This window comes from Nyctibius grandis, chromosome 1, assembly GCF_013368605.1.
Source record: "Nyctibius grandis isolate bNycGra1 chromosome 1, bNycGra1.pri, whole genome shotgun sequence".
Lineage (NCBI taxonomy): Eukaryota > Metazoa > Chordata > Aves > Nyctibiiformes > Nyctibiidae > Nyctibius > Nyctibius grandis.
In genome coordinates this window covers 97,516,806-97,538,235 of record NC_090658.1, presented here as the reverse complement: position 1 = coordinate 97,538,235, position 21,430 = coordinate 97,516,806, and the positions used below count along the sequence as shown (strand labels likewise).

The window sequence follows — 21,430 nt, the reverse complement described above, 5'->3', positions numbered from 1 at the left end:
GGGATTACAAGAGTCAGACAGATAATAGATATATTAATGGAGTTGAAGTATAACATTGATTCCATTTGTATGTCTGTCTTTTCTCTCCTGCATGGCTTGATTGTTTACGTACATCATTGTTGTACAACCTTCTCATGGTTTACATAAGAAAACCCATTGTAGTAAAAGCTTTAGCTCTAAACTTGCACTCCTTACCTAAGCAGTCTGCTTAATGAGTTCTCTTCTTTCAGTTGCTTATACTGATTGATCTCACATCTGAATCAGCGGCTCTTGAAGAGATGAGAGTGATTGCTCTTTCAAGTGTGATTTGTGACACCAAAGAGAGTAATATGTTGGCACAACTGATATTGATGGTAGTGCTACCACTAATTTCAGATGCTCGTGGTAAATCTCCATATTTTGAATTCTAGGGCCTCTGTGGAATTTAGAGGTCTTTGGATTACAGTGCTTTGATATGTAAATTACTGTGTAGTCCTACCTCTCAAGAGCTCCAGGAAGAGCACTCTGTAAATACCGATGTCCTAAAAGAAAGTAGAACCATATTTTTTGGGGGGACAGGTTAAGTTCTTGAAGTATTGTTTATGTCAAATTTTTGTTACCTGTGGTAACCAGCTGTGTTCCAAGAAAGTAATGTGATTGTATGGTGGTGTTACCTATGCTTGTTACAGCTTCTGCTAATGTGCTTTTGCTCCTGTGTTAGATTTTTTCTGCTTCTTGTGATTAACATGTAAAGAGTATACCAGGCTACTTATCAGGCAGACAAAATTTTCCATCACAGAATTGAGCTAGATACAACATACATTCAGACGTGCATGGTAAACAAACCTGAAAGGAACACAATTGTATTTTCTAGAGCAGACTTACATTTCACACAGTTGTTTGCTTAGAAATACATTGCTGGCTAATTGGTGACCTAAATACATTTTACTCCATGCACAAAACTAAATTTCTCCATTAGAGAATTTAGATTTACCTCACGGTCCTCATTAATTGTTTTCATGCTTTTTATATAATGATACCTAATGATGCAAAACAGAACATAATCATGGGATTAAGATTAAGGATTTAAACATAACAAAAATCAACCTTTACTGAGTTAAGGTTGAATATTTACCCAACCTTGACTGCAGTAGTTTTCGTGTATAGTCACTGAAATAGCATCTCATTGCATAATAGAATATTCTTTCTCAGTTATCGAAAGTAATACAGAGTAACATTCTTCCCTATAAATTATTTCGTATAACGTACAGTTGACAGGGTGAAGCACCTAAAAGTCACACAATGAAAGGGTTATTTTTTAGAGTAACTGTAATCTGTGCACTATACACATATAGGGCTAAATTTTTAAAGGGGTCTCAATTTTCCCTCTGATTTTATATCCTCAGTCTATTTCATGCATGTATGATAGGATTAAGATATCTGAGTTTTTGACTTCAGTCACTAATTGATATATCTTAGTCCTTTCATATCTGTCCATAAAATAAGAGGCCATCTTTAAAAATTTCACCTAAAGTGCTCAATTTTGCCTTCAGATACCTCCATACAACTTCCATTGAAGTAATTGGAGCTGTGCCTGCATATCTGATGGTGGAACTGGACTCATTGCAATTAAGGTACACATTTACCAACATAATTAGTCATCTGGAATAATCGCTGGGCCCAGTGTGACAATCTGCATGTGCAGAATTTCCTAGATTGCACCCTCTGCGTGTGGGAGATTGAAGATTACAATGATAACTTTATTTCTTGCCTTAAATTTGTAGCTATAGCAGAACTTTAATGTTATTTGCTGTATTTAATTTTCCTATTTTAAATAAGAAATGTGGAAGGAGGACATGAAAACAACATATTTTTTCACAGTGATCTTTGTATATTTTTTCAAACCTAACCAGTGCACAGACATTCCATGATTTCCACGAACACGTTACAAATGGTACATGCATGCACAATCGTGATGTGTGCAATAGCAGAAGTTTAAAATATCAACCCTGAGGGTACTGCTTTCTTTTTGTATCTTTGTGCTTGCAAAGCACAGACATAAAGTAGATGTGTAAAGAATCCCAGAGTTAACTAGCAGCATAAAACCCAGAAATGATAACATTGGTACATCTTAATTCACAATACAGGTCTGTAAACAACATGATAGAGTAACTATTTTCCCCTAATTTAAAATTCTCTGTATTTTGTTATTGATTTCATGCAGCTTTTACATTGGTGTCTCTCTCCTGTCACTGGTCTCGGGAGGGGCTATTTACAAAAATCTTGAATTTTAAAACTAATCATTTTGGAGAGAGTCATATAAATCCATGGTTGATCCGAAAGCAGAAGATTTTGCGGAGGTTTTCCCAAATAAAGTGCCAGTCTTGCACTTGTGACCACACAAAAATTTCCAAATAAAAGAAGTTGTTCTGGGATGTTATAGCCTGTTAAAACACAATGAACATAGTGAGTACTCCTGTGATTTAGGACAGTGACTGATGAATAGTTTGGTGTAGTTCTAGAACTGTTAAAAAAGTGCCAGTTTTCAAGGTCTTGGTTTTATTGGTATTCCTTTGCATTTATAGTGCCACCAAGTGTAAGAATGGCAGAATAAATAGTTCCCTCTGAAAATTATCCACTACTACAAAGGTTAACTTATTTTAATGAAGCCTTAGCCCGGGGGCTTTCACACCACTCTTTCCGTTAGTGCAACGTCATCTTTCTGTGGCAAGCACAGCCAATATTAATTGCCGTAACGTGTTCAAATTGAAGAAGATGCTCTTTATAGCACCACAACTTCTTGAAGGTTTTAGATTTCTTTTTTTAAACAAACATTGTCATAGGGAAATTGAAAACACAAGAACAAGTAATTTCTTTGAAATAGGAGTGAACGTTAGAGAGCACAGTAGTGCTTTTAAAGGACTTTTTGTAAAAAAAAAATTACTAGAAAATTACTGTATTTTTTACTATGACTGGTGGAAAGGAGAAATTATTCCTCTCAAATAGTCTTTAGCTATGTTAAGCAGTTATGTTTTAAGATAGTAATAGGAGTTAATTACTTTAAAAATAAATTTTAATACCTGTTTAATGCATTAATTCTTAGAATGCTACTGTAATATTTTCTACATTTAAGCAAATACATGGTTAGATGATCATGGATTTATGTCCCCTGCATCTAGAATACTTAACAGGTTTATAATTCAGCCTATCACCTAAATTCTTTCACTGTTTTCGTATCTGTTGCACCAGCTTGATTATATGTAGGAAATTGGGGTGTCTGCCCATTTTCAGGTAAAGACTCTCGCAATGGAAGTGGTTGTTTTTTTGACATTAGCGTTCCTTTGTTCTGTGTTTACACCCTGCTTGTTCTACATGTTGGCACGTTTCTTTGTTTCGTTGAGATGGAAATAAGTTAAAATTGTTGCTAAACCATTTGTTTTTCCAAAAGGTTTTCACTATTTTTAATCGATTTTCATTGTGTGTTTTTGCAGCAAGCTTAGTAGTGGAGGAGCGAACGAGACAGATGAAAATGAAAATGCACCGTTATAATCAGACATCAGGGTCTGGTTCTAGCCAAGAACATGAGCGTGAGCAATATACCAAGGTAAAGTCAATAGTATTGAAATGATACTTTGGCTTGAAAATTTAAGCCATAAACCTGTTTATTTAAAGTATCATAAAACCCTCAAGAACACTGTGTTATGAAGTCTGACAGAAGTGTCTTTGAGTTATAGCTTTTTAACATAGTTTTTACCTCCATCTGACATGCATTAGACTCAGTCTTTGATGTCACCTAAAATGAATCTGCAAAAAGCAGAACACTTCAAAGCTAATTCAGGGAAGAAAGATCATTCCACTGCTGTTAAACAAAGCCATGTCATCTCTAGCGTAGGAAGTCCCTGGCCTGCAAATCCCTGGAGGCTGGAAAAGTGGGCCATGGAAGCATCATTGTATGTTGGCCCTACTCTCTTGTCTTCTCTAGGCCCTTGCTGTTGTCTGATGTGTAGAGAGCTAGGCAGAATTAAATCCAATCCCATGCAGCTCTTCCTATATTTGCATAATTTTTTTACATCCTAATAATGTCACAGGTAAAGTATTTCCTTTCTTGAAATACATACTGATTACTTTGATCTCCTTTTTCTAATAAAAGTGTAAAGATTTCCTCTGATAATTAAGGGTACATTAAATTACATTAATGAAGTTATATAGAGGGACATTCTATTTTTTCTTGATATCCCACAACCTTGTAAGTTGAAAACTATATAGGCTTCTGAGCAAACTGCTGAAAACATCTCACACATCTGCACTGCCACTTACAAATCAGCCTGTGAGGGGCTGGAGCTGAACTTTCTACTAAAGACATGTTGCCTTGTTGACACCTAATGGAAGGGGAACATTTTCAGAAGTCAGGAGTGGAAAAGTTTAGTTAGATTCTGTGTTTCCTTTTAGAGATACAGCACTGTGTTGGCATAGGCAAAGTAAAGGGCAGGGACAAAACCAGCAGTAACTCAGTTGTGTGAGAAGCATTCCTGCAACTCTCTTCTAGTGCCATTGAGAGTTAGGTGCTTTCAACGAGTGACCACAGGATGGCAGTATGAATGTAAAAGTCCACTGTAAAAAATTCAGACACACATAGCAACTGTGTGCACTAAAAATAAGGTCTCAGAATAACAGTAGTTGGAAGAAAATCACAGCTTTTATTAATGTAGACTTTCATGCTCAAAGAGCCATATTTCAAAGACTTTCTTCACGTCAGTAATAACTAAACACTTGTATTTTTATTTCTACATTTTAAGAGAGAGAAACTTTCCATTTGTGAACTGGTGCCATACAGAAAACAACAAGCATTGCCAAGCTCTCAACAGCTGTGGACATCAGAATGCTCCTGGTGTTTATTGCCGTATCGCAAGCACCGCACTTTCTGTCCCTGCCCCTCCAGGGTCACTTCCCTGTGTTTCACAGAATTGATGCAGGCTCCTGGAGGCACAGCTTAAAGTAATGGATAAGTGAGGTAGTCAGCAGAAACAAAATTAAAAATTTACTTAGGAATGGGTAAATAGTCAATTGGGCATCTAACTTGTAGTATTTAATGGATTTGAAAGATTTATTCGAGAACTTGTTACAGTTAAATGTGGAGACAACTTTAATAATGTTTTTTGAGACCACCACACTGTGAACATAGAACTTAAATGAAATAGTTCTCAAAGGGAAGAGAAATAAGAGAAGCAGGGCTTCAGGTCCTCAACTGCCAAATTGTGGGATATCAGTGGTATTAAAGAAAAACAAAACAAAACAAACAATTGGGATGGAAATTTCCAATGAGATCATCTGTCAGAAGCCAGAATTTGTATAATAATTAGAACAGCTCATTAGATATTGGGTTTGCCGTTACCTTCATGAGAGGTCAACTCAGGACAAGAGAGTGAGATGCAATGTGTCACTGTGGTACTTCCCAACCAGATAACGTGTTAAAAAAATAGTAAAAATGTGTTTGATATAGTTTGCAGGAGAGAAAGTTAATGTGTGATCTGGCCAGGATGACCAAACATATACCTTTGTTCATAGTCAAAGGCTAGTTTTCTGATTTGGATTAACTGTGCTTACAGATTGAATCAAATGTTTGTATTTTTTAATTATGAAACATATCTTTTATCCTGACTCTCTTTAATATTAATCATAAGCATTATTTTTGCTCCTCAATATATTTTTCTTATTGTGCTAATGTAAATCTCATGAATGGCGAAATAGTTGTTGGAAAACATCAATCTGCAACGTTAGCAATTTCCCTTATACTCTAGTACCTAGAGTTTCCTAGTATCATCTTTAGTTTTTAAATATATGTGGAAATGAAATCAAAATTGAAATCACAGCATGATGAGTACTTGATGGAAAGAACTCTGTTGAAGTATTCTTTATTCAGAATTTTTAAAAGAGGTATGACCACGACTTTGAGGAAGCAGATTCTCTGTCCATTGTTACAAGAAAAATATTTTTAAAGTACCTGTGTCCTGAAAGACATTGGCTCCTTTCCATGCTAAAACAGTAGTAAGGAGAATTAATGACTTGTACTGAACTTTAAATCAAAAAATCTTTAACTTTTCATGTATTTTCTACATGATAATGGTGTAGTCCTATATAGGATGGTCCAACCTATAATAAATTCTTAAGTGCTGAGAACAAATTATATTAGCACATTCTAACACTCTGTACTATATTCAGTGATGTGGCTGTTTGCATCATATCACTACGGTGATAGTCATCACTTTAAAAATGTTACTAAAGCAAACCTTGTGCTATTGTCTTTCTTTACCCTCAGAAGATGCTGACAGAGTCAAGAAAATAAACCAGACAGATGAAGATTTAGACAGCTCTAATGAAAATGTAGTAAGTCATATCAGGTGGTGCAGTAAAGCTAGTGACTGAGACTTCTAAGGACATTAGACTATACCTCATTTCTGCTGCCAAAATCTGTGAAAAGTCTTTGAAAGCTGCAGGAGCAAGACTTACTTTAAATAAAAAGCAAAAATGTTCAGTGGTCTAAGAGACATTTTGGAATAGTGACAAAGAAATATTAAGTAGCTATTAAAGAAACAGCAGTTGCAAGCAGGGTTTGTCCCTTTTTAACAGAAATGCTTCTTTCTTTCACAAGTAGCAGTGTTTGCCCACTGCTTCAGAAAATAAGTATTTATATTTATTAGAGAAATAATGCTTTCCTGCACATTGAGAAAATATTCCCTTCTGCTTTTCAGAGCAATCGGCTCACGTGGATTTGATTCTTCCACTACTTTAGCATTTGCAAATATGCTTGTTTTATTACACGTAAATTTCTCTAAACCTTTCAAAAATTTTCCTTCAGTATGGACTGGATGTCCTTTGCAATAGTTAATTATGTGTATGCTATATTAATTCATTAAATTTAAATATGTTTTCTCTTATATTGGAACAAACCTTTTTTTCGGAGGTATTGTAATATGGCCTTTGCAATTTCAAATCCATTTCTGGTGCGTTTCTTCCATTTTTGTGATTTCTCGCACTCAGTTTCTCACTCTTCTAGTCTCAGTAAGCAACCATGCGCCATGCAAGTTAGTGTGTAAACACTTTTAAACATCTGTGTTTTAAACATCCATTAACGGATTTTGTATAGGTAACTGTCCACTCTACAGCACGTGTATAGGTCTTGATGGCTGTTCCGCTCTAATTGTTTTGAGACCCTCACAGAGCTCACATCCTTATTTCCTCCAGTTCCCATTGAAAGATTCCATAATTTATGTGAAACAGTTAAATTCTAAAAAGCTAAATAATAAAAAAAAAAAACAACAAACCCTCTGTGGATTTGGCAAAAGGGTTTAAAGAAGAGCTTTAAACATCTGTATTCTTCTTATATATTGGTAAGGCTGTAGGGACTAGTATGCACATATTTGTGCTGCTTCAGTGTTCGAGAGAATCAAAACACTTTGGTAGCATAATTCCGGGTTTGCATAGATGTAAATGACAATATATCTTAATTAGGCTCTTAATTCAAAATACAGTAAGTTTTTTGTTCCAGATGCCACACACAGAACACAAACACCATGCTGCAGCTGCTCTGGCTTTCCAGAGAATGTGCAACACATTTTTTTGGAAGGTCTGTTTATTCAAGAGAGTTACTGATCAGAGCACTGTAGTACGTACTTAAAAGGGCATCACTCTATATTTAGATTAGTACTACCAACTCAGTTAACACTGTATGTGATTGGAAAGCATTTAGCATAAAAGTGTAATCATGGAACTAGTTCGGTGTCACTCTATGGGTTTAACTTGGTAGTTAACGTCTATAAGGAAGGGCTGGATAGGAGACTCGGGATGATAGGGGACTGATTATGTTAAGCTTTATGTGATACTGCGCAAGCACTTAGACCTATGTATATAAAATGCTCTTGGACACTGATGTGATGAGTATCTTCTTTTGATCTCCCTTCATCCACCTTCAAGAAAAAAATAATTACTATATATCTTATTGATACAATAGTCACTCCAGTGACTAGGGTAGGGTTTTGCAAAATTCAGTGAGGTCCATTTATTCAACTTACGGGCTTCACTGCAGTTTTTCCATGGTTTGACTTGCTCATTTTTACTGTTTTCTGTTAGAGAGTTGAGTGATGTTCACAGTAGTTCAGTTGGATACAATTATGGGAAGAGTTACTTAGAATCACTGCTGCTTACTGGGCTCTGGACCATTATGTGAGCTGCTCCTAAGACACAGACCCAGATGCTGGTACAAGTCAGAGATGGGGCCTGGATGCACGAAGGTGCTGACTGCTGGGCCATGAACCCCAGCAGCATTTGGAGGAACCGTGTGTGAGCAGTCATAAAACTTGAGGTGCTTTGTGCATGATTCAGCGTTTCCTGACAAAATTCCTTGTTAGAGTAAGGTGTCTCAAAAGATAGCTGTGATCTCAAGACTTGCATAAGCCCCTGGATGAATCTAGCCTTTAATGTTTCTGGTCTGGATTTCTCTTTCCTCATTTTATTTTCTTCATTTTAATCCCTGTTTAATTTTCTCATTTAATTTCCTCATTTTAAGCACTTAATGAGGCATATATTTCCAGAGGTTAGTCACCTGAGGCTTTTTTTGTAGTCAAAGGAGGGGACACTCCTTTGTTTTTCAAAGCTGTGAACTATTGTATTCTCCATGCTTTTGAGAGATAAATCTAGAAATATAAATACTTATTAATATGGAAGATAATATACTTATAATGGACTATTAAATAACTTCTAAAATGTGCCTTACAATCAGTAAAATTGCTAACAATGTTAGTCATTGAGGAACTGTGAAAGTATTCATGAAGTACACTCTTTTGGTTTATGTCTGTGCTCTTTCCATTGACGTTAACACATCTGCAGTTCATCATAACCCTTTTTTCTCCTTTTGCTGGCGTAGAAGAAGCAGCAGCTCCGCCGGTGGTAAAGTGAATGGAAGAACTGCATTTCAGCTGTTTATGTTTCGGATAGTTGAATCGAAAAAACTTCTCTCTGTAATGCAGAAGCAGGCAGTGCAGATAGTTTGGGTATTTGAAGCTAGCTGCTATTAATGTTTAAAAAAGCAGACCTACTCTTTAGTAATTGCTATCAGAGTTGCTGCAAACGTCAGCGACTCTCCTAACGTGATAAATAGTGCACCTCAGAATAGAAATGTTGCACAAACATTAACTCTGTAAGGCATAGAGTTGAAAGGGAACAGATTGCACTGAAAATTCACTTTATTTTGAAGCTTCAAAATTATTTTTATGTAATATTTAAACATAACATGATAGGGAAATTTATTACAAATACATGCAGAGTTATGAAGAACAGTAGTTTTCTAGATGAGCAGGACTGTATCATATTACTTTTGAGACCAGTTGGAATCCTGCAGACATTACTTTAATGCAGATACAAAGTAAGTGAATCTTAGCCCAGGATGTTTTTCTTCTGAATAAGTTCAGGTGTATTGCAATGGTAAAATGTTCCTCTTTTAATGATCACTGATTTGTGGAAGAGTACTATTTACCTCTGTCTATATTTGAGGAGAAAAATGTTAACTTCAAAATTGCTTTCATTTTGTTCATCTGTTAGCTAAGATGACTGTTTGATTATCAGATTTTACTGAAAAAGGGTAGGTAGGGAATAAGCAGGAAAAGTTGTATGCTTCCTGTAGAGGACGGTAGATTCAGCAGAAGCAGCAGCTATTAGAAGGAAGAGCTAAATCCAGAAGAAGTAGTAAAATATAAATGCTGCAGCACTCAGCATTAACTTTCAGCATCACCACTTTTTGGGCTATCTCTGTTTCTGTGAAGGGAAGAGTTTTCAGTTTCTTGGGAATCACAGCCCTGGCATACAGTATAAAGGGGTAGTAAAAGCTCAACCATGCCAAGAAAATCTTATTTAGGAAGGGAAGTGCCATGTTTTATGCAGTAGCTCTGTGATTAGAATGCCAAGGCAAGTGGAAGACATGGATTCAGTTTTTTCTTTATCTCCCATCTCACCATAAAATTCTCTGTTTACCAACATATGAAACAGCCACTCTGATATTTACCAAGCAATTCCATTTTGTACAGACTGCTGGACTATAGGGAGCAAGACAGAGTGAGGATATGTACATAGCCCCCACTTATGGGGGATGATACCTGGGCTGAAGACCTTGCGGCAATAAATGGTTTCATATTGAGACTGAACAGTCATTTGACGAGGCTGAGTCCCTAAACAGTCACTGATACACAAGCTGGGACTTCTGACTTCTCTCCCAGTATCCTAACCAGTAAGCTGGACAACCATGCTTGATGCTTTCTCTCTCTCTCCTCCCCATCTTTCCCAGCCCATATAGGTATGCACACTCCTCAGGTCAAACCTGCAGGTTTTCATTCATAAATTGCTTTGTGTTTTTAATCCTTGCATATGCCGTCCGGGAGCTGTGAGTAACCCTGAAACACATGCTGAGACACTAAATTTGTATCACCTCCATTTCTCCTACAGATTTCTATATTTACAGTCAGTGCTTACTATCCTCTTTATTCCTTCCCCTTCTGTACTCCTATTAACTTCCTCATCTTATCTATATGTTTCATTAAGAGGTTTCCAAGTGTACTGTGTAGATCTCAAACATAGTTACTGAAAGGCACCAGAGCAATAGGAGATAAACCTTGCTTGAGGACAGGAGGCCTCATTCATCTGTACAAACACGAGCTTGTGTTTGCCAGGCTTTTAAAACTAAGTCATGACATTTGCCATCTGACTCAGCCTGCCACCCAGTGCCTAGTTGAGCTGGGGATATTCACAGACTGTCACAGCTTTATGTATAATTCATAAATAAACTTTTATGACTTGCAATTTTACAGAGCACAGATCTGGAAAATGAACTCCCTAGAGTGTCTTGTCAAAAACTGCCTAGTGTTCCCATGTGTTAATAGTTTTCCCATAATATGCCCTGGGAAGTATACCACCGGTGTAGTTGCTTTCCAGCCAAGGGTACTTTGCTCTCTAATGACAGTGGGTTTTAGTTTTGTGAACCTGACAATGATTTGGTTCTCATATCTGCGTGACTGAAGATTAAGGTAAGTGTGACGTTGCGAGGATTGAAGCTTCCTTTTCATAGAATCGTTTTGGTTGGAAAAGACCTTTAAGGTCATCAGGTCCAACTGTTAACCTAACACTGCCAAGTCCACTACTAAACCATGTCCACTAAACGAAGCACAACATCTACACAGCTTTTAAATACCTCCGGGGATGGTGACTCCACCACTTCCCTGGGCAGCCTGTTCCAATGCTTGACAACCCTTTCCGTGAAGAAATTTTTCCTGATATCCAATCTAAACCTCCCCTGGCACAACTTGAGGCCGTTTCCTCTCATCCTATCACTTGTTACTTGGGAGAAGAGACTGACACCTGTCTCTCTGCGACCTCCTTTCAGGTAGTTGTAGAGAGTGATAAGGTCTCCCCTGAGCCTCCTTTTCTCCAGACTAAACGACCCCAGTTCCCTTTATATATGTCTGACTGATTATATGAGTAATACAAGCATTATGTAATAGGCAGTGTGGTGTCATAGTTGGTTTTAACTAATCAAAGATTCTGCTGTTAGCAAATGGGTAATAATTTCTAACCCTGTCCACATATTCCTCTTGCTAGGTCTTCTGCTAGTTTTCACATGTGTGCACATGTAAAAGCAACTAGATTAAGGCACGGATCTGCCTGAAAACAAATACTGTTTTTGCTGAATTAGCTCTCTGCCTGACTAGTCCTCTAGTATCACAATACAAAGAGATATTTTGTGGTAGAAAATGTACTTTTTCCTTTTCTGATAAAACTTAGGTATTGAAATCAATCCCCAATGTCAGCTTCACGTAGCATTACATTTCATTCAGACTCATACACAGCTTTCCTGTTCCAAACTAACTCTGTGCAAGTATTTCATAGCATATTTTATAATATTTGAAAAATTGAAAAAAAGTCTGTAGCCAAATAGATGGTATGCATGTGCTTGAGACGATGTCTGTCCACTGCATAAATATTTCATTATTATAGTTCCAGTGTACTGAAGAACCAGCAGGCTATTTCAATTCCAATGCTGTAATTTATTTCAAGTGTCTTATTTAGTCCATAAATACCATGTTTGATTTCTTCATTAGACATAAAGATATTATTTAATATAGGCGTTTCTCTGAATTTCATGCAATTTTGTTAGATCTAGAAGCAGTTAGAGAGAATAGTCATACTTAGGTCATTTGTTGTCTCAATATATGCGTTATGTTTTGATGAGACTCCTCACCCTTTCTTTTCTTGATCTCTAGTATAATATACAAACAGATCAGTACAGAAGTTGTGATAACGTCTCTGCCAAATCATCAGATAGTGATGTCAGTGATGTGTCAGCCATTTCCCGAACCAGCAGTGCCTCACGCCTCAGCAGCACAAGTTTTATGTCAGAGCAATCTGAACGCCCTCGGGGCAGAATCAGGTGAGTTCTCAGTGCAGCTTCAATTGTATCACACCCCCTTTCATTTAGTGCCAAAATACAACCAGGAATTATTGAAAATAGATGGCCACAACATAACAATTTATGAAAAATGTCTGTGCACATATCAACTATCTTCCATTGCTAGCCTAAGATGACAATATTTTTGCAGTTGTACGTCTAAAACAGAAAGCAAATTTCCCATGAAGAAGTGACAGAATAATGTATTTGTGGCAAGTGCCACACACTATCATCTCATTGCTGGCTATGAATTGGTGTAATCTAAATGCGAATAAGGTATTACAGCAGAAACGTTAGTAGATTTTTCATCTAAAGAATTTTCTTTCATAAAGCTCTGTTTTTCTTTCTTTCAATCTATGTATTTATTTCCCTACCTACCTGCCTTTATTTTGCTGTTTTCATGCATATGATAAATTACTAGCTTTGAAGCAAGTATTTGTATAGTAATTTTGATATCTGTGGTTCAAAAGTAGTTTAATTCATTTGTGTTATCAATAATCAAGTATCTCTTTCATCCTTGATAATAATTGTCGGTTTAGTGCTTTTTTAGATACACAGATTGGTTCCTGTCTTCATTTAACTTGATGACAAAACTCCCACCAGCTATAATGGCTGTAAGATTGGCTTGGTAGTCTATGATTACATCTACCAACGTCTGAACTCTCAAAAATTTGACTTTAAGTGTTATAAAACACAAGAAGAATTAGGAACTATAAAAAAAAAAAAATATCCCTATGGAGGAAATCAGCCTGATAAAAGTCCGGATGGCTTTATTTAGTACTTCAGACCATTTCTAAACAGACTCACTATCCAAGAAGTTCAGCTGCAGGCTTTTTGACCTGTTCATGCAATGGGAAGGGATGTTAGGGAAACTCAGAAACTGGCCTCTATTTATAAACTAGCTCCACCTCATTTTTTTATTAAGGAAAGTTCACAAGGGTATTCAAAGTCATGTTTCAGATTGGTGAAATTATAACCTGACAGCTGCAGTGATCCACAATCCATCAGAACACTGTGGTGGAACTGTAAATGTATTTCAAATTATCTGAGTGTTTAAAGTTATTTCAATTCATGTGTTTAAATGCTGCATTTCATTATGTCCTAGCTTTTCAGTACTTGCCTCTTACAGAGGGCCTTAGTTGTACCAAAATACCTGTATTTCCTAGACGTCAAATTTTCTCAACTAAGCCATGTCACAGTATCTTTGGCAGGTTGAACAAAATAGGATTTTTTCCCATAGATATCTCTGTGTTGAACAGATTTTATCAGAAATGTTCCTTGGGTTCAGGATGTCTGATCACAAATATCAGAACCAGGAGAACCACTAACCTCATGTGAGGCTGGAAAGGGGGAAACCTAGCGTCAAATCCTTGCTCTCATTCAACCTCTTCCATTCTAATACGTAGCAGAGCACCTTGAGTACAGGGTTAGCCAACGTAGTGTACAAAACCAAGTGTCTGCAGTGTAAGCTCCAGTTCATCTTCACTCTAGACCCCTAAAGTGAGATGTAAGCAGAATTCAGATGCTTTCCCTTTCTGATACTGTCCACAGAATCCATACTTCAGAGTTTAGACATTTATACTTGCTTGCTTTAATTTTCTCTAAATTCAGGTAGTACTTCCACAGTGAACAAAATACATAGTGATAATATACAGTACAGCTCATTCAGTAGACATATGAGGAAGAAATTAATAGATTAATAAATTACTCATAATTTCCAATATTTTTCTTCTAAGCTGGCAGTGGGTTTGCTCCCCTGAACGACCTGTTAAAATAAGTGGCAGATGCCTAATGTACTATCTTTGCAATTAGCCTATTTCAACCATTAAGTGCAGTGAAGTGAAATTTAAAATAATTTTGGTGTTATGTTGGGAAACATTGTATCCAGCAGATTAACATCCACCCTTCAAATTTTTCCATTTCAGTAGTCCACACTTATTTTTGGATGATTGCCAGACATTGCTGTAAAAAGGTCAAAGTCTTTAGAGATTTGCAAAAATGTTGTATCATGGGAATTAGATATCAAGAGAGGTCAGAATGAAAGGAAGTTGGGTGTTGAAGAAAAGAAAAGGAGAAGACATTTTGCGGTTGATCTGAGCCAAAGTCAGCTTCCTACCCTCCTGTGTCTGTACTGGTAGACTCTGTCACGTAGTCTTTAGTCAATGCTTTGTGCAGCTTACTTATTACAAGGAAATGAAGAGTTAATTTGGGGAAAGGATTGATCATATTATGAACATTTTTTTTCAGAGTGAAATTTGTGCTGTTTAACTTTAGCCTTAAAAACTACATATCTAGAGTGGGATTCACGTAAAAATTAGGCTTTTGTTAAATTATTTGTGCAACTTCCCTAAGTCATCATAAAAAAGAAGAAAACACCTATTATCTCAGATGGTTCACCTCATCTTCAGGTAGATGTCAAAGACAAGTGAATTGTCCTTTCTAGCATTAATTGTTGAAGGAACCCTAGATGACTTGTTTAGATTGGTTGTTTTAATTTTAGACATCTAAAATTAAGTGAAATGGGTTCTTTCTCTTAATTACTAATGTTTCTTCAAGTTCAAGGAATTAGAAAATTGAAGTTCAAGTTTGATTAGTAATTTGAAGTTTGAATTTTATTTTTCCCTTCAAGGAACCTGATGTTAACATATATCAAGCAGGATGGGATGGGATGGGATGGGATGGGATGGGATGCTTGAGCATGAGGGGCAAGGAAAAGAGCATTTTTTAACTTCCTCTCTTCTGTCTTACTGAAGCTACATATCCACCATCATCTTCATTTGGAAGTGTGTCAGACGAGGCCATGGCAAGTGTGTGTGTAATGATAAGTTTAAAGACAGAAAGTTCATTGAACTGCCTTTTTTATGCACCTACTTTTGTTCTCCAGATACCTTCTGGAGATGAGAGCTATGAAGAACCTAGTAAGCATATACAAACTCAAAGGAGATGGCCCAGTTTTATGCATCTCACTAAACTGTGTCATTCAACTGGTATCCTTAGGTGCCTTTTGTATCCAGAATAAAAATACACAAATTCAGAATATATAAGCAAGATTCCTGGTGTGCATCACCTTTGGAAAGGGTGTCTCTGTCTCTTTCTCCACTGAGATTTAGGCTATGATTTAGTGGCAATCACAGAGACTTGGTGGGACGCCTCGTATGACTAGAATGTGGTCATGGATGGCTATGTCCTGTTCAGGAAAGACAGGCCGCTAAGGAGAGGTGGTGGAGTTGCTCTTTATGTGAGTGAGCAGCTAGAATGTATTGAGTTCTGTCCAGGGGCGGATCAGGAGCGAGTTGAGAGTTTGTGGGTGCGAATGAAGGGGCAGGCTGGCAGGGGTGATACTGTTGTGGGTGTCTATTACAGGCCACCAGATCAGGATGAGGAGGGTGATGAGGCCTTCTACAGGCAGCTGAGAGCAGTCTCGCAATTACAGGGTCTGGTTGTCATGGGGGATTTCAACTACCCTGATATTTGCTGGGAGGCCTACTCAGCCAGCCATCCTCAGTCCAGGAGGTTCCTCCAGTGCATTGATGATAACTTTCTGATGCAAATGGTGGATGAGCCAACTAGGAGAGGAGCGCTGCTGGATCTTATCCTCACTAACAAGGAGGGTCTGGTTGAAGAGGTGAAGGTTGAGGGCAGCCTTGGTTGTAGTGACCATGAGATGGTAGAGTTCAGGATCTCATGTGGCAGGAACAGAATAGCTAGCAGAATCGCAACCCTGGACTTCAGGAGGGCCAACTTTGGCCTTTTGAAGCAATTGCTAGGGGAAATCCCATGGGACAGGGTACTAGAAGGTAAGGGGGCCCAAGATAGTTGGTTAGCATTCAAGGACTGCTTCTTCCGAGCTCAAGATCAGAGCATCCCAGCAGGTAGGAAGTGAAGGAAGGGTAGCAGGAGACCTGCATGGTTAAACAGGGAACTGCTGGGCAAACTCAAGTGGAAGAAGAGGGTGTACAGATCATGGAAGGAGGGGCTGGCCACTTGGGAGGAATATAAGTCTGTTGTCAGAGGATGTAGGGAGGCAACTAGGAAAGCTAAGACCTCCTTGGAATTAAACCTTTCAAGAGAGGTCAAGGACAACAGAAAGGGCTTCTTCAAATACATTGCAGGTAAAGCCAACACTAGAGGCAATGTAGGCCCACTGATGAATGAGGTGGGAGCCCTGGAGACAGAGGATAAAAAGAAGGCAGAGTTACTGAATGCCTTCTTTGCCTCTGTCTATACTGCTGGAGGCTGTCCTGAGGAGCCCCGGACCCCTGAGGCCCCAGAAGAAGTCAGGATAGAGGAGGAATCTGTCTTGGTTGATGAGGGCTGTGTCAGGGACCAATTAAGCAATCTGGATGTCCATAAATCCATGGGCCCTGATGGGATGCACCCGCGGGCGCTGAGGGAGCTGGCGGAAGTCATTGCTAGGCCACTCTCCATCATCTTTGCTAAGTCATAGGCAACAGGAGAGGTGCCTGAGGACTGGAGAAAAGCGAATGTCACTCCAGTCTTCAAAAAGGGCAAGAAGGAGGACCCGGGTAACTATAGACCGGTCAGCCTCACCTCCATCCCCAGAAAGGTGATGGAACAACTTGTTCTTGGTGCTGTTTCTAGGCACATCAAGGATAGGGGGATCATTAGGGGCACTCAGCATGGCTTCACCAAGGGGAAGTCATGCTTAACCAACTTGATAGCCTTTTATGAGGACGTAACCAGGTGGATAGATGGCGGTAAAGCCGTGGATGTGGTCTATCTCGATTTCAGTAAAGCGTTTGACACGGTCTCCCACAGCATCCTCGCAGCTAAACTGAGGAAGTGTGGTCTGGATGATCGGGTAGTGAGGTGGATTGTGAACTGGCTGAAGGAAAGAAGCCAGAGAGTGGTGGTCAATGGGACAGAGTCCAGTTGGAGGCCTGTGTCTAGCGGAGTCCCTCAAGGGTCGGTACTGGGACCAGTGCTATTCAATATATTCATTAATGACTTGGATGAGGGAATAGAGTGCAGTGTCAGCAAGTTCGCTGATGACACAAAACTGGGAGGAGTGGCTGACACAATGGAAGGCTGCGCAGCCATTCAGAGAGACCTGGACAGGCTGGAGAGTTGGGCGGGGAGAAATTTAATGAAATATAACAAGGGCAAGTGTAGAGTCCTGCATCTGGGCAAGAACAACCCCATGTACCAGTACAAGTTGGGGACAGACCTGTTGGAGAGCAGCGTAGGGGAAAGGGACCTGGGGGTCCTAGTGGACAACAGGATGACCATGAGCCAGCAGTGTGCCCTTGTGGCCAAGAAGGCCAATGGCATCCTGGGGTGTATTAGAAGGGGTGTGGTTAGCAGGTCAAGAGAGGTTCTCCTCCCCCTCTACTCTGCCCTGGTGAGGCCGCATCTGGAATATTGTGTCCAGTTCTGGGCCCCTCAGTTCAAGAAGGACAGGGAACTGCTAGAGAGAGTCCAGCGCAGAGCCACAAAGATGATTAAGGGAGCGGAACATCTCCCTTATGAGGAGAGGCTGAGGGAGCTGGGTCTCTTTAGCTTAGAGAAGAGGAGACTGAGGGGTGACCTCATTAATGTTTATAAATATGTAAAGGGCAAGTGTCATGAGGATGGAGCCAGGCTCTTCTCAGTGACATCCCTTGACAGGACAAGGGGCAATGGGTGCAAGGTGGAACACAGGAGGTTCCACATAAATATGAGGAAAAACTTCTTTACGGTGAGGGTGACCGAACACTGGAACAGGCTGCCCAGAGAGGTTGTGGAGTCTCCTTCTCTGGAGACATTCAAAACCCGCCTGGACACGTTCCTGTGTGATATGGTCTAGGCAATCCTGCTCCGGCAGGGGGATTGGACTAGATGATCTTTCGAGGTCCCTTCCAATCCCTAACATTCTGTGATTCTGTGAGTAGGGAAAGATAAATCCTAGGGCTATTGACTAGCAAGCTGTGTTAATTAAATTAAAAGGAGAAATGTGACTGGAGAGTGTTCCAGGGTTCAGATTAGTAACCTGAAGTGAAACTGTGCTCCTCTGACAAGGGGCAACGGGCACAAGCTGAAACATGGGAAGTTCCATCTGAATATGAGGAAAAACTTCTTTACTTTGGGGGTGACAGAGCACTGGAACAGGCTGCCCAGGGAGGTTGTGGAGTCTCCTTCTCTGGAGATATTCAAAACCTGCCTGGACACGACCCTGTTCAACATGCTCTAGGGGAACCTGCTTTGTCAGGGGGTTGGACTAGATGATCTCCAGAGGTGCCTTCCAACCCCAACCATTCTGTGATTCTGTGATTCTACATGAGCTAAAAAACACTGGTTAGTTATTCATATTAAGGGGTGTGGTGTCAAATTTCTGAGTGTGAAGTGTGCCAGCTTAAGACAGCAGCAGTTTTAGTTAGTGGTGGTAGTCAATATAACCTCATCCCTCATATTAATGCATCTGTGAAAATTGGTATAAATTAAGCTCCTGGACATACAAAAATACAAGATACTGTACTCTTCAGGGCTATCATTAGGAAAGCAAACTTCTGTTGTAGTTTTATACAGAGTACAATTGCTTTTAAATGTCAGAAGAACAGAGGTTTCAGGTCACAGTGAGTGTAGTTTACATCCACTAACTTCACCAGTTCTGCCAGCACAAACAACTTCCTGACCTTTCCTCCCAAATCCTAATAGAGGAAAGATCCTTTGAGATTCTGTCATTTCAGAAAATGCATTCTATATTATCCTATGTTTATAAATAGTTATTTCTTTATTCAAGCAGTAAAGATTTTAAAACCTGGAAGCATATCTCTTTATCTTGTGGCTCTGAAGTATATGAGTATTAGCTATAAATGTGTAACAATTCATGTTTTTTTCAGCTATTTTTACTTCTAATGAGTAACTCCTTCAGTTAGTTATATTCAAATTACATAATGTACATAATGTACAGCTTTTATAGAATAAAACACTATCTGAATAGCAAGAATAAAACCAGTCAATGCATAGCAACACAGAAATACTGTGCATCTTATTTGAATAGCTAGATAACAGTCTAGCTGTTCTTCAGGTCAAAACTTCCAGATTTAAAGTTTTGTCATAATAGGAGACTTGAGCATGCTGAGAAGTTAATAAATAAGGAGAATGAAAGGAAATCTTCCCTTTCCTTTAAACAATGACAAGACTGTGTCTAAACCTTTTGAGGCAGAAGACTAATTGCATTCCTGCAGTATATTTGTAATTGAATTACCTGTCAGAAAGCTGTGACATAGCATGCATGGAAAATACCGTTAGTTAATCTTCAGTCTGGAGATTTTGTTGATTAACACTTCCAATAGGCTGCAAGAGGGAATTATGATTGATGAAAGTTCTAAATATAAGTATGTGAAATAGCTTCTTCATTTCTGATTTATTTAGCATTTTCAGGTGGATGTTATAACAAATGACTAAGCGTGAATAAACTAGTCTGCATATGAAATTATTCCAAACATCTTTCATGTTACTATCCTTGGAAGTCTGGTTGACTGCTGTGCTCTCTAGTGGAAGTGCAGGCGAATATCAGGTATTTTTATTCTGGGAACAAGATGTTGCCTGAATTTTGGGAACCAGGTGTTCTGAGACTTTTGACTGGAATCAGAATCAGACTTGTGAATTTGACTTGCCATAGCATTTGGAGTTGGTGTGTATTTCATGACTGAAGTCAGATTACCAGTCATTCTTTATGGAGGTTTACTTTCATCAGTCATGGTCTTTATGTATTCATAATACAGTCAAGCAATACTTTGTGCCTGTGTATGCTACAGATGTTACTGTATATGACTCAGGAATATTTTCACATCCTAAGTGAAGCAGAAGGAAATTCTTCACAGTTTAATGCAAATGATTGATAAGTAAGAGTCTATATTAAATACATGGTGATTAATCAGCACCATATGGGCTTGATCAGACAAAGAAGGACATTTGTTCACTTCATTAAAAATTATGCCCAATGACGTCATTGCATACTTTTTCATTAGAGGCCTGTTTATGCAAAGTTACCAAAGATACCTGGACTTCTTGGTGAAGTCAAGGAGGGAACAGTCATGCATGGTGGAGGTGAGCTGGAGGTTTCTGCTCTGGAGGTTTTAGCAAGTTGGCTACCATAAGATGTTTCACTTAAATCTGATTGAATAAAGTCTGCCAAGTATATGAAAGGCTAGATAACTACTTTTAAGGCAAATTTCTCTATGGAAGCATTTGGTCATAATTCAGTCCTATTTTGTAGTAGGTGCTGTCTGTAAGCCAATGTTCCCTACATCTGTTCTGTTCTATATATAAGAAAATGGGACTGGAAGGGACCTCTCTGGAGTCACTGAATGTAGCCTCTGCTGTCACAAAGAACTGAATCACATTGATGTATTTTCAGGATCCATATTCAACTTAATTGGTTGCTTTTGCTCTCACTCACTTCTTTTAGAAGGTTTTCCAAATCTGATTTCTTTGATGCTCTGAAAATTTCTTTGAGTTACAGGGTAAATTTATTCACAGGGAGTTTAAACACATTGTTCACATTTGTCCCTGTGCCAACACTGGCATCTTATTTAGATGCAGGTTTTTCCTCACTTGTGTTTATTCCCTGGGGTATCATAACAAGCAATCATAGCTCAATGGTTTAACTAGCTGTTATTTTATGCAGTTACATATTACATCCTTTCTATTTTGTTGGTCATCCTAGCAGCCCTTCTTTGCCAGTTTCCAATTTGAATGAAATCTTGAATTCATGTGACTGTAGTGTAGATGAGGCCAAAATGGTCAAAAACTGTAACCATGTCAGGAGCTGTGCCCTAGGAGGCACAGTTACAACTGGATGGTTTCCTCAGTTCCCTGCATCTCCTTCAGAGTCCTTTCTCCCTGGATATTGAGCATGCATGAAGAGCTAGCTGATACCAGTGTGGACCACGGCACAGTGTTCTCTACAGCACCCTGCTCCTGGCCCTTCCTCTGCAGGCTCTTCTTGCCACTTCGACT

General features: G+C 38.8%; 1 protein-coding gene across 6 annotated transcripts in view; it reads left to right on the top strand.

The window, feature by feature from the left end:
* The window catches only part of RIMS1 (regulating synaptic membrane exocytosis 1), a 364,447-nt gene that overhangs the window by 280,553 nt on the left and 62,464 nt on the right, over positions 1-21,430 (top strand). For 5 of the 6 annotated variants that reach the window (XM_068425045.1, XM_068425021.1, XM_068425036.1 and 2 more), the window contains 2 exons: positions 3,471-3,583; positions 12,282-12,448. The exons of the other annotated variant lie outside the window; for it this stretch is intronic. In XM_068425045.1, coding sequence (XP_068281146.1) covers positions 3,471-3,583; positions 12,282-12,448 — 280 coding nt within the window. The remainder of the gene's footprint in view (positions 1-3,470; positions 3,584-12,281; positions 12,449-21,430) is intronic. 6 annotated transcript variants of the gene reach the window in all.